The 13,360-nt window shown below is 35.4% G+C and overlaps 2 protein-coding genes across 6 annotated transcripts in view; both read left to right on the forward strand.

Moving 5' to 3' along the window:
- Window positions 1-13,360, forward strand: part of LOC142975589 (transcription factor p65-like) — a 60,365-nt gene that overhangs the window by 43,539 nt on the left and 3,466 nt on the right. For all 5 annotated transcript variants that reach the window (XM_076118531.1, XM_076118532.1, XM_076118530.1 and 2 more), the window contains exons 6-12: window positions 5,841-6,070; window positions 6,473-6,628; window positions 6,907-6,985; window positions 8,937-8,993; window positions 12,017-12,061; window positions 12,509-12,546; window positions 12,966-13,115. In XM_076118531.1, the coding sequence (XP_075974646.1) occupies window positions 5,841-6,070; window positions 6,473-6,628; window positions 6,907-6,985; window positions 8,937-8,993; window positions 12,017-12,061; window positions 12,509-12,546; window positions 12,966-13,115 (755 nt within the window). The remainder of the gene's footprint in view (window positions 1-5,840; window positions 6,071-6,472; window positions 6,629-6,906; window positions 6,986-8,936; window positions 8,994-12,016; window positions 12,062-12,508; window positions 12,547-12,965; window positions 13,116-13,360) is intronic.
- LOC142975221 (embryonic polarity protein dorsal-like) lies at window positions 6,991-8,930 on the forward strand (the record flags this gene model as incomplete). Its single annotated transcript, XM_076117951.1, has 1 exon — window positions 6,991-8,930. A coding segment is annotated over one exon (1,191 nt), but the record flags the coding sequence as incomplete, so codon positions are not given.

Consider the following 13,360-nt stretch of genomic DNA (forward strand, 5'->3'; position numbering starts at 1 on the left):
GGTTAGGTTAGTTAGGTCTACAGAGAAAAAACAATGAAAACTGAGTAATGGGAAACAAGCGTCATAGTTAACCTAACTTGTATTCCTGGTCGTAATATGACGTCGTAATCAATGATGTATAATAGTTTTTCTTTTTACTGTACCTAAAACGATACAATACTATGGATATTATGTGGTTATAACACCCAAGAACAATAGCAGATTGTTTCAATTAATACTGATTAATAGTGGTATGATTTGGTGATTCACATCACCACATTTTAAAACGATGTGACCGTATTAGATCATTATGAGTTGTCCTTATTAGGTATTCGTTTCGCGATACTGTCGTATAGTTGCTCATGCTGAAATTGATACAAGACCCTCTTTGTGAGAAATTTAAAGGTGATTTTTTTATTGTTATTTGATTTGTCATAATAGTGTACGTCTTTCGTGATTTCCCCTAGGCAAAAGTATTAAATAACACTCTAAAAACAATCGTGGCATAGGTTTCATCAACTCTTGAGAATGTATTCCCGACAAAATTTTAAACATTACAATAGCAAACCATTACTGCCCACAGTTAAATAAGAAAGAAATACTGCCCCACAATTTGTCACTGGTCTAGTATTAGTAGAAAGATTACGTCATAAAGAAAAAGAAAGACTGCTTTCATTCACTAAAAGTAAATCACCTCAGTGGTGCTGCAAGCAAAAGTTAGCAGTTTAATTAAGCATGCATTCGAATGTTGCCTCCGTACGATACCAAACTACATTATAGAAATGGATCAATAAATCATAGACTTTACATTAGTTAAGAACGATGATCATGCATAACTCTATCGCCACTGTAACATTCAGAACGGTGATGAAATCAAAATTCTGTTACATGATATTTTTGAATCTGTTTAAATTATACAACTTTTATGAGTTCTCAATATTATTATTATCTTTATAAACATACTGCTTAACTTGTTTCACTTTATGATTTTAAGTTTAAAAATGGTTATTTCTTTGAATCAATATATTTTGAGGTTAGATTTATCCAGAAACCCTTAATTCTGTTTATAAAAGAACTATTCATTTACAAAAATATCATCACCCAAAATTTTCCAGTCGGTTAATCTTACGTCTTTTCAAAATTCCGCTAAAATACATAACTTGGAATGCTCAAGGCCTCTTGTAAAAGATCATATATCTATCCATTACCGTATCTTAATCTCAATCTGCAATACAGCTGCAAATATTGATTGATATCAGCAAACAGAGCAGACTGAACGCCTGGTAATACCTGCAGCTTTACAAAAGTGAACCTTACTCCATTATATTTAGTCTGGAAATCGTTCAGTGCCTGTATTACGGCGGGTCTCGAAATAGCTGAGCGGCCAGAAATACCCATAAACCGCGCCCGGCCTGCCAACCTATTAACCCGTTTAGTCCAGATTCAAGATAAAGTGACGATCACAGTGATTTGAGAAACCTGGAAGATTAAGTGCCGGTTTCCTTAATTACGTATTATGCCAGTATTCGTGTTATCTGACTCCTCCTTGTAAACAATTCATACTTATGCGAAGATGTTACAAACTATCGGTTTAGCATTTGCATTAGCAATTTTGTCTATGTATATGTTCATTTATTGGTAGATTGTTCCAAAGATACAGCGATTGGTAATGAATAAAAAAAAAGCTAATCCAAAGATGTTGGTCCGTGACATTGTTTTAGTATTGAACACATTGTTCAATTAAGAAAGAAAAACGGTAACACTGTTAACTGCCCTTTAATAGTATCTCAAGGCTTTTCTATTTCGAGTATGATGTTAAAATCTTTCAATTTTCTTTTGAAAAGTAAATTCGACGTTGGACTTTGACCGTCTGGTAGTGTGAACCACGCCTATAGTTCTCCCGTTCAGCGTTAAACTCGTAACAAATAGATTAATTAGGGATTCTATGTTCTATATCTGGATCTCACACTCACGTCAAAGTATTTAGAACAAATTGTTGTGTATACACCTACATTTATATCATATACAGTGGATAATGTTTCGTTACCTACTGAGAAGTTTAGCAGGTAATGTATGATTTTTCTTTCTAACTATGCGGACTAAAAATCCTATGTTTTAGTTGTGCGAGCGTGGTTTATACATAGTTCTGTCTCTTTTTGTGTTATAAATAAAGAGTGAGATGCCACTATAGTGCGAACGCGTACGAAGTCGTTCGTAATGTTGCGAGCGCGTACGTTTTATATACGTGACTATAGGAATCAGGTTCATAGTTTCTTCCGAGATTGTATATTTGAAGTAAAATTGATTAACAATTTCCACTCTTTTTTCTTTCATATTAATAGTTTTCATATTAGTAATATACTTTTATGTAGAGTCTGCTCCTAAAATATGAATGATGAATCGTTTGCTTTATTGCGCGTTTGATACGTGCTCTATGATTAATAAGAGAAATGTAGTCATTGTAATTTAAATAGTTGTAATTGGTTTAGTTAGTTTTATAGCTAGAAATATTACAACCTTAATGACCTAGTTTTTAAGCGTAACTCTTTTTAAAGTACTTGTAAACTTACAGTTCAGTTTACCTCTTAGCTCTTAAAGATTACTTGTCATAATGCAAGGAAAAATTTAAACAATAAACTACGATAAAACATCATTTGTTTACTGACGAGTTGATTTCATTTATTATAACATATTACGTAATGTTACAAACAGGAAAAAATCTACCAAATATGCTTTTTGGGAATTGGGTCATTTGACTGTTACCGGTTATTTATTTTGCAAATTTTGGCCACCATATGGATAATCTAATAGAAATGAAAATTATCCCTGTTTGTTGTCTATAAGTCAGGTTTACAACTAACGGTTTTGTTTACTCTCCTTAGCTAATGCCTCAAATCGCATAGTTCGGACAAATAAGACTTCTAATCTATGTGGATTTTAATAGAGCTTCTGTTCTAACGTGTAAAGAGAGATTGACATTCACAATCCCCTAGATTTTTTTACTTCGGAACTCGCTAGAAGCGCTGATCAGATTTTCATACAACCATAGCTTCCTGATTATCAAAAGTCACTTATTACAACTTCCACACATAACTTCTTGCGCAGCAATTCCAACATTCACTATCCTTGTGCTACAATCGTGAACGCAAACTAAAAAAAATATCATAATTCATTTTACAAGTTATATCAACAAATCGACATTATCATTTATTTAAGTCAATGTTTCCATGTTTACTTCAAATAAGTAACAGACATGCGCAGCATTTTGAGTGCGTAAACATTTCAATCTAATGTATGCAAAGTCGTAATTAATGTATTACTGTGTATTTGAATATATTTACATTTTTAATAATGTACTTTATAATATTGCTCACTATTATTATTTTAAAGCAAGTGACTGTGTTTGAGCTAAAGGTGCTCATAGCCAGTTGCGTTGTTGGGTCATTCTTGAGATGGGTGGCCGCGTAGTGGTATTTGAACTGAGTGTCTTCGTGCTTCAGAGATCACGTAATAAGTCAGTCCCGGTTATTGTGTACTAAGTTAATCGTTAAGCCATATCATAGGCCTTTAAATTTATATTTAAGCCAGGCGGCTTTAAACAACTTTGACAATGGTTGACCGCTAACAATACGATAAAATAAAAAAATCGAGCTAAACCCAAACCACTATCTACTTAGCCAGAATAACAACAATTAATCTGTGCTTATTTTGTTAAACATGTCCAGTAATTTTGTACACAGGTAGTTTTTAACATTGAAAAAAAAAACCCTTGGAAATCTTTTCACACAAACAAAGTCGCGGGCAGAATCTAGTATTTAATAAAGATGTAGTTTGTCCGGTTTACTGTTAAGGCAGAGAGCTCAAAGTGAAAGTGCAATCGACCCCGGGGAAACCCCGGCCAGCGATGACGTCACACAACCAAATGTAATGAGGTTTTGATTAACGGACCTCCTTTATTAGACAAGCCTTGTTATTTGATGTGTTTACGGTCTATCAATGTAAATGTTAATATGTGGGTCACTGTACCTTCAGATTTTTGAATGAGTACAAATATGGCTTTGAAAGCTGATCTCACACAATTAACGATAGATGAGTGACCATTGTATTTGAGTTTAGGGCACCCATGCTACAAACACGTACTTTTTACAAGCCTATAATTCTTAGGTCATAACACATTGATTTTTAAAAAGATTGTCCGCCTTCCGACATTAAGTTGGAAAGGGATAATCACACGAATAGAAAAGACTAGGCTTTTCACTTGTTTATTATTTAAAGTCAAAGACATTTGGGTGGTTTAGAGAACTTTATCCAATCTTTTAGCACAGGTAATAAAGATCACTAAACTTAACAGATCTGTGTTTTCATCTCTCCAAAATACTATCTATTAAATTAAATACATTTAAATACCTCGAATGTACTTTGCGTATTTATCATTGTCATGCTTGGTTCTATTTCCCACAGCATAAAAGCCATATCGTTATGCCTTAAGCGCTTAATTTAAACATCATTAACACAGTTTTATAGTACAAAACAACTTAGATTCTTAACATACAGCATTTTTCCCTATCTTATTAGATGAAGTATTTTCCTGCTATTTATGTTCTCAATATTTGTACAAAGATACAACTAATTACATCGCATACTGCTTAAACTTTAATAAATAAATTAAATCCATTAATGTCCCACTGCTGGGCAAGGGTCTCCTCCCGTAATGAGGGAGGGTTTTGTTTCACCACTTGAGTTTACCACGCTGGCCAAGTGCGGGTTGGTAACTTTGCACACCATTAATAACTTCAATTTCATACTGCATCTTTTTGCAGGGGTTTTGTGCAAATGACAGCGTCCAATCCCACATGGGACGATTAATATTTATGTAATCCACGGATAGTTAATACGGTATTTTGTTCTGCAATTTGTTCGGCTGCAACTTTAATAAATTTAAGTAATTAGTCAGTTTTGGCTGAATCTTTAAGAGGCTTCTCGACCCAAGAGAAAGACCCGGCGACATAATAGATCATAGTGCGGAAGTAGTAGTTAGATAAGGAAATTGTCGTCAAACTATAATAGGTACAAACTTTACTTCTTAGCCCACTTTTACCCTGTTACGTATGTGGTACAGTAGCAGAATATTGTCTTTACTCTATATCGACTCACCTAGTTCATGTCAGACTACCCGAGTAGCTATTAGGTAACGGACAGCCACACTCATATACGATATATTATATTATGTTAAATGCAAATGTATGTAATTTACTATTTGCTTATGAATCATCTTATGTTACTTTTTGTGTGTTTCTCAGAATTATCGACTGTTAACGTTGTTAGTTGTTCAATGCGTTTTCCTTCACGTAACTGTGTTTATCTCATTACTTTGAGTTTCCTTATAACGGTAACAATTTTATTACTGAAGGACAATATTGGGAGGAAAACTGCATATGAGAATTGTTTAAACTGTTCTTAAAGATTTCTGCAATATATTCGTCAACGACAAAAGTTAAAATATACTAAAAGAAAACTTAGGTAAAACTTTGTTATCGGTATTTTTATTCTAAACAACTAACTCCTATTTTTTCTATTAAAAAACGTGGAATCGAATGGATGTGACTCGCAGACTTGCCTTCTGAAGCCTCAAAGAGAAAAATTGTTTATGATTTAACAGTCAATCTCTAATAAGCTTCTCGTATTTTCTACCTGTAAAAATTGATATAGAGGAAAGAAAAATATCAATAAGCAAAATTGTCTCAGTAGACAAAATTGTCACCGAAAGGTGTAGCGCTATACAAACCGTAATTTTTCACGACAGAACTTGTATCTCTTAAGGACTATAATGTAATACAAACAAATATATCTGCTACTTCCAGCGGGCTTCAGTCACATGGAGCACCCACAGAGCATCGACCTGAACGCGGTGCGGCTGTGCTTCCAAGTGTTCCTGCCGGACGCCAACGGGCGCTGTCGGCGGCCGCTCACGCCCGTGGTGTCCGACATCATCTTCGACAAGAAAGCCATGAGCGACCTGCACATCATGCGCGCCAGCCACTGCTCCGGCACGGCGCGGGGCGGCACGCAGGTTATACTGCTGTGTGAGAAGGTATGTGGATACAAAATTATTTGTTGTATCTATTATTATTGTCTTGTACTTTCAAAAGGGTTAAATTAGCGCTTATAGATCACTGATGTTGATAGTATAGTATATAGCGAATCACTGTTAATGATAACAACCAGAGCCGACATTGTGTGTGCTCTCAGAAGCACAAACTCTCGGCTGAAATGTATAGCCATTTGGTCATTCTATAAATGGGCATCTAGAATGGTCACGCCAAAGATTACTTAAACTTATGTTTATTTTTGTAGAGTAAGCTAACCTATTTCCCGATTATTTGAGTCCCGGAAGACTTCTTAGTTCTTATAAACAACTTAGGCAAAGAGTATAAACTCTGTATCTTGGGTGAATCTCAAAGTCTGGAATAACGAATGTACTTGTAATTTGCAGGTGACGAGAGAAGACACGGTAGTAGTGTTCTTCCTAGAGGAGAACAACACGGTGGTGTGGGAGGAGACCGCCAACCTCATCCTGGTGCACAAGCAGGTGGCCATCGCCTTCGAGACCCCGCCCTTCAAGGACCCGCACACCAGCGACCATGTCACCGTTAGTACCATATTAGAATATCATTTATATACTACTACTAGCTAGAAAATACAGCCCTTTTAACAGGTATCTTATTAAAACTAGTCGTTTGTGCGGGAACTATTTATCAACCTTGCTTTTTTTCATGATTGCGTTAGTCACACGACTGACCAAATGACAGACGAACGACTTTCGACGACGCTAAGCTGATTATGACCCGAAATTTTATTTTGTATCTAAGATACGGAGGGTTGAACTATATTTTTCATAGTTATTAACAAATAATGTGTAACTTGCAGGTGCGGTTCCAGCTGAAGCGAGTGACGGACAACGCCCGCAGCAACTCTCTTCCGTTCGAGTACATCCCGGACTACCAAGGTACCGCGCGCAAGCCCCTCCCCGACCTCGCGCTGTTCTCGCTGCTGCTGGACAAGCGGCCCCCCACCGACACCAACAACAACACCAACAACAAACGCGACACTGAACCTGTGTCCTCCACCACCGACACGCCCAGTGTCCAAGTGTCCGACACAGACTCCACCATTACAGACGTTAACGGCAACGTGCCCGTAGTAGACACTAACGAGAAGTCCCTCAACGAACTCCTCGACCAGGTCGCCGAACTAGACGAGATATACTCGGAAAATCGCACGCGTTTAGAAAATATCACCTCGTTAAACAACGACAGTGTCGATATAGAGGATTTCAATGATGCCGGCACGTACACTAGCTTGCAGTTAGCCTTCAAAAACCCGGTGGAGATCTCCGAACCTGATCCTATGTCTTACGAAGATGTCCAAGTACAGACTTACCGCGGACCGATCATAGAGTTCAGTCCGTTGAAACGTGACACGGACGACGAGCGCGCCCCTCCCCTACCCCCCAAACGTGTACGTAAAGCGGCCTCCACCGAACCTTTCAAAACTAGCCAGACTTCTGTCGACAGTATCCTTAAACCTGGTCGTCAATTACCCGTCACTCGCAATCTCGACAACTTAAAGATTACTGAGAAACCGCTAAGCGTCGCCAAAAGCGAGCCCGCGTTACCGCCGGTAAAGAAACGTTCGTTCTTCTCGCGTCTGTTCCGACGAAAGGACAAGTCTCCCGCGCCGAGCGTCAAATCCGAGGGCAAGAAAGACTCTAAAAAGAGCAAACCGGTCGGACGTTCCGTGAGCAGTGTGTCGGGACAGAGACCGTCTAAGTTCAAGTCGTCCGTATCTCACACGTCTTTGAAAGATAACGCGTCGGGCACTGGACTTAGCTACGCAGATAGTATCACGCATATATCTTTGCACGGGGATGATAATGAGAAGTCGGCTTCTCAGACATCTCTCCGCCGCCCCGCCAGTGGTCCCCTGCCTCCTACCGACGGAGGCACTATCCTGGTAGCAGAGAGCGTGTTGGCTCTAGATGCAAATGCATTCAAGAAGTTACAGGACGACTTAGAGCTGACGGACGCGGAGCACTACGCGCTGTACATGGCGGTGGCGCCGCACGCCACGGTGTCCGAGTTCGATGAGACTAGCTGCTACTACTCGCCCGTAGATGGCAGCAAGTTTCAAAATAACCAGTAATATTGTTTAAATAACGGAGTTTTTCACCTATGTATAACATAGCCCAATTTGCATAGAAAGAACATGTAAAATTTCGCGCAAATGCAAGTCTTAGAGATAATTTCTCCTTAACGTCTACTTCTAACACGGCCTGAAACTGAAACGTCTTTGTAACCCTATAAAATAACGGTTAATTATAGTCTATGGTGCGAATACATGAAGCGGATGTTAGGCCTATATTTTTAATATACAGATTTGATTAGAGAGGTGTATAAGTGCAGTGTTTGAGTGCAGGCAGCTATGTAGGTCTATTCCCTTAACTTTAGTCCGCCCGTTATGCCAAATTTTCATACAATTTATACAGTCTTTTCTATGTACTTTTATCTATATTTTATAAGAAGATAATTTCTTTTAGGAACACGAAGTCAGCTATTATGATTGCACTAAAAATGGTTACTGTATAACAACTTTAGTTAACAATTAAAACTGTTTCCATATCAAAGACAAAATTGGTTTAACGACAATGTAATACACATTACTATTGTCCCATGTAATAGGGGGCGAGTCTATTGAACTTTAAACTCTACTACAACTAACCTGGGAACCATAAATGAAACCTGTTGGTCAGGACTTGACAAATGATCAATCTTAAAATAGTTAATAACCATTTTAAATCTGAGAGGACGGACTATTTCATGTACTAAGAAGAGTGTTAGGGCTATATAGTAATTCTTACTTATGATAATATAATCTAACGTGTCAACTTAATGTTCTAGATATGCGTTATAAACGGAAGAAGGTTGCCAACATATTGCAATCATACGAGAGCGAAAGTAAGTTCATTGTTATGTACTTATATTCGTATTTTATTATTTATTTGTGTATTTCTATCACAGGTTTTGGGTCTATTTGTCTATCTAAGGGCTATTTCAGAAGTACCACAACCACGTGGAAATCACAACTATACCACGACGTGGTCGGGTGCATATTTTCCTATTGAAATGAAATACAATTTACACGTACCATACTACCAATTTGCAACCATTTTGTCGCTGCGTCGTGGTGTGGTTGTTGTACGTGTATAACAAGCCTTATGGTGACGGGATATGTATGCAATTATATATTTTGACATGGAACTCTAAAGACCAGTTTCGGATATGTGTCGGGTAACTTATCCTCAAGATAAAGCGATAGCAAATGTATGTAAGAATCCGTCAACATTTTACCTGATAAATTAGATGATTACTATTTCGTAATGGTAAAACCGGCCATAATGTATACTTATCACAAAACTGTAAAGCCGGATTTAATGTCATATTTTAATAGATTTTTGAACATTAACCTAGGATTTTACATAGTACCATGATAAGGTTTTACCCATTAGGGCTCCATGTTAAAGTGACAAAAAGCAAGTTTTATTAATTCAAATATCGTTTATGTGTAGTCTATGGAAATACCATAGACATTATGTCTAAATTACACAGATAATATAAATGCTTAGTATAATTAATAATAAATAATTAGGTATTGGTTTTAATGTAATGTAGCATAGGTCTGGTTTTATAACTGTTTTACTAACAAATTAGAATTAAGTAGTAAAAGTATGGTATTGGAATATTAACAGTTATTTAATGTCAAATGTGCGACTTACACGAATTATAGGTTAATTTATATATCTTATGATCACTGTCTTTAGGTATTTTACTCCTCATTTACCCTAAAAATGAGGGTAAAATTAGTTTACCCTTAGAAAATATTTATTTTTGAACGTCGATATAAATATTGGTGGTATTTTATAATGTATTAGAGTACGGGAATTAACGCGAACACGCATTTTACCTTGGAATGTCTGACGTTTCGGCGCAGGATAACTGATTCCCGTATTCTATTATTATAATAAACCTGCAACGCGAAAGTTTCAAAGTTATAAGAGGTATTTACCAACCAAGACAGATGATCATAATATCAATTATTATTTATTAATAAAAAGTATGCATTATTTAATTATTTAAGCTTTGTAAAGGAAAATGTAAAGAAACATGTTTTACAAGAATATCAGTCAAATGTTATTGTTTTACCAATTTTATATTTATTTATATTATTTATATCTAGTCGTTTATTTCATTGTTGATTTTTTAATTGGCTATATTATACTAAGGCTCTATAGTAATACGATTTCTAATTATATCAAAGAAAGGGCAGTATTACGTGTACTTTAGAAACTGTCGCTATGGAGGATAGCGAACAGATTTCTTATTAATTTTTATTCAGTGAGCTAATGTGGATATGTGTGTCTAAAAGAAGGCTTACAAGCTAAATACACTACTAAATTAACATTTACAATACATTTTTAGGAGGTCTTTTTAGAAATTATAGACCTTTTGTAATCGAAAGGTATGGACTTATAAAAATTGCGATCGTACAATTTAATGAAATTTCTGTTAAAAGTATCTTCTATGATGAGTATGGGTTGCGCCTATAGTCACTGAACTTATGCAATATGCAGTTTAAAGTAAATATTTTTCAAAATTTCATATTTTTAACAAAATTGTTATTAAGTTCGGAAACAAATTGTAATAATTTTATATTTATAAAAAAGAAGTTTGGCTATTTTATAACAAAATTGTTACACATATGCTACACAGAGTATTTTTGGAAATTACAGCCTAAATTATAGTATTATGAAATTATTGAAATTATTAACTATAGAATATATTACTACTGTTTGAGTAAATACCCTGTGGAAGTATTAAGTGCTTGTAGTGTTTAAGATAAAAAACATATCTTTCTGACTTGTATGACAAATATTAGATGAAGTTTTAGATGAATTTACTCAAATTATACTCACAGACTCTGGCTGAGCCAAGAACGAAAACTCTCAAATTATGTTCAAAGTTTCATCAAAAACAGCCAAGCTGTTTTCACAGATTTGTCCCAATTTCGATATTTGTGCATTTTATAGAATGTTTTCTAAAACAGTTATTGTAAATCGATTGTAACGTTTTTTTTAACTGGTAAGGTTGAATAGCAAAGCTTGATTGATGCGAAATTCTATATTAATATGCTAATAAAAATACATGGGTTTTATTTTATGTCGGTGGAGCCCTAAACCTTAGAGAAAAGAAGTCAGAGGTACGGAACTGTCGTGGCATGGTTGTGTTTTCAATTTTGTATTTTTTTTAGTTTTTAGATAAAAATAAGCTTGTTTTTTTATTTTTTGGTTTTCCACACATATTCATGTTAGCTTTAAGTATGATTTTATTTAGTTTAACTTAGATATTTTTAATAAGCATGTTTTATTTTGCGATTATTTTGTGTTATACGATGTTATGTAATATTTTTAAATTACACTTTATTTAATTATGATTAAAATTAGCCTGTGATGAAATTAGATTACTAGATTTATGTTTATAACAGAGCCTTACATATTTTTAACATTTAAATGTAACATGAAACTGTAAATTTTTTCATAATAATTTATACCTTCAGTCAATAGTTATACATTTTCATATTAAATAAATAATTTGAATCCATTAATGTCCTACTGCTGGGCAAGGGTCTCCTCCCGTAATGAGGGAGGGCTTAGACCTTGATATATTTTCATAACTACAAATATATATTGCACTGTTATAAAAGTATTATAACTTAATGAAATCTAATAATCTAAACACTAAGTTTCAACAAAAATATTTTGATGGAAACATTTTAGTATCTGTTCAAAAAATTACAAAAGTAATACTATTTTTATTATTGTTTTATCACAGGCTACATGCATGTTAGATGTCGTGGTGTTTTGTGTTTAATACTTATAGTTTAAGATAATGAGTATATAACTAATGATTGCAATGTGTTACAGGGAACCTTTATCAACCGGAGCAGAAGATCAAATCTGAGCCTAAAGGTAAGCAATTACTTATAATAGACATATTATAAACAAACCCTCTTCTTCATAAAAATATATGGAGTTATGAAAGGCTTATAAAGTGTTTTGTTTCTTTCACTCCTTAGCGAAATGAAAAAGAGAAAACATATTACAGCAGCTTTTAACTAAAATAGGTTTATAGTGTGTTTATGAATAAGAGGGATATGTTTTATAGGTTATTCATAAAGTTATGGGTATAGTTTATTATGGGGTATGTAATATTTATATATTGAGTAAACAGGCTTTGTTATTAAAAACTTGTCTATAAAAATGATTTTTTTAAGTAATTTTTGCACCCAGCTTACATTTTTAATTACTTATGTAGACCAAGATTTATTGTCTTTTTAAATATTAGACGAAATACTGTCATAAGTATAGTGCTGAATTTTAATATAGATTTTATATGTATAAAATTATTTGTTACAGACAAAACGCCGCCCTATCTACCGCAGTATGGAGAACAGGTAAATAAATCACAATTTATTTAATAAAATATTCTAATTTATAGGATAAATAACTTATTAGACTATGTGATTCAAAATGATTGTGATTCTAGATCAGCTGTTGTAACAATAAACTTATAAAAGAAAACGTAATATGTACATACATACTTGCATACACACATAAAATCACACCTTTTTCACATAGGGGTAGGCAAAGACGAGAGAACGCAACTTGGTACGATCCTAACAAACTTCCCTTGCCTCATTCATATCCATACATCTTGTCATACGGGACCGCTGATTACGGTACTCATAACCAGTGGTCCTGTAATAACAAGATGTATGCACCTGACCATGCCAATATATTATGGTCTGTGTATGTGTTTCTATATCGTCTATATTGAAAACGTGATAATAAAAAATAATTATTGAATTTACAGTGGGGCATGGACAATCTCCAAGCTGGCGTCGTGGCCTACGCCGACATGTGGGGCGCGCCGGGGTACTCCGCGCACCCCGCACACCCCGCGCACCCCACCCACGGGCCCGCGCAGCCTGTGTCGCCGCCCATGATGCCGCAGAACTTGCAGGTATACTGGTTATTCTATAATAGAATACGGGAATTAACGCGAACACGCATTTTAAAACCGTGGTCCCAGGCAGACTGCCTGGGACCACGGCGAGTGCAACCTGCGCCGAAACGTTAGGCATTTTAAGGTAAAATGCGTGTTCGCGTTAATTCCCGTATTCTATTATACATTAAACATGCAACGCGAGAGTTTAAAAGTTATGAATACTGGTTATTCACTACTAACTCCCCCATGAGAGCCAATAA

Source organism: Anticarsia gemmatalis, chromosome 9 (genome assembly GCF_050436995.1).
Source record: "Anticarsia gemmatalis isolate Benzon Research Colony breed Stoneville strain chromosome 9, ilAntGemm2 primary, whole genome shotgun sequence".
NCBI classification, from domain to species: Eukaryota; Metazoa; Arthropoda; class Insecta; order Lepidoptera; family Erebidae; genus Anticarsia; species Anticarsia gemmatalis.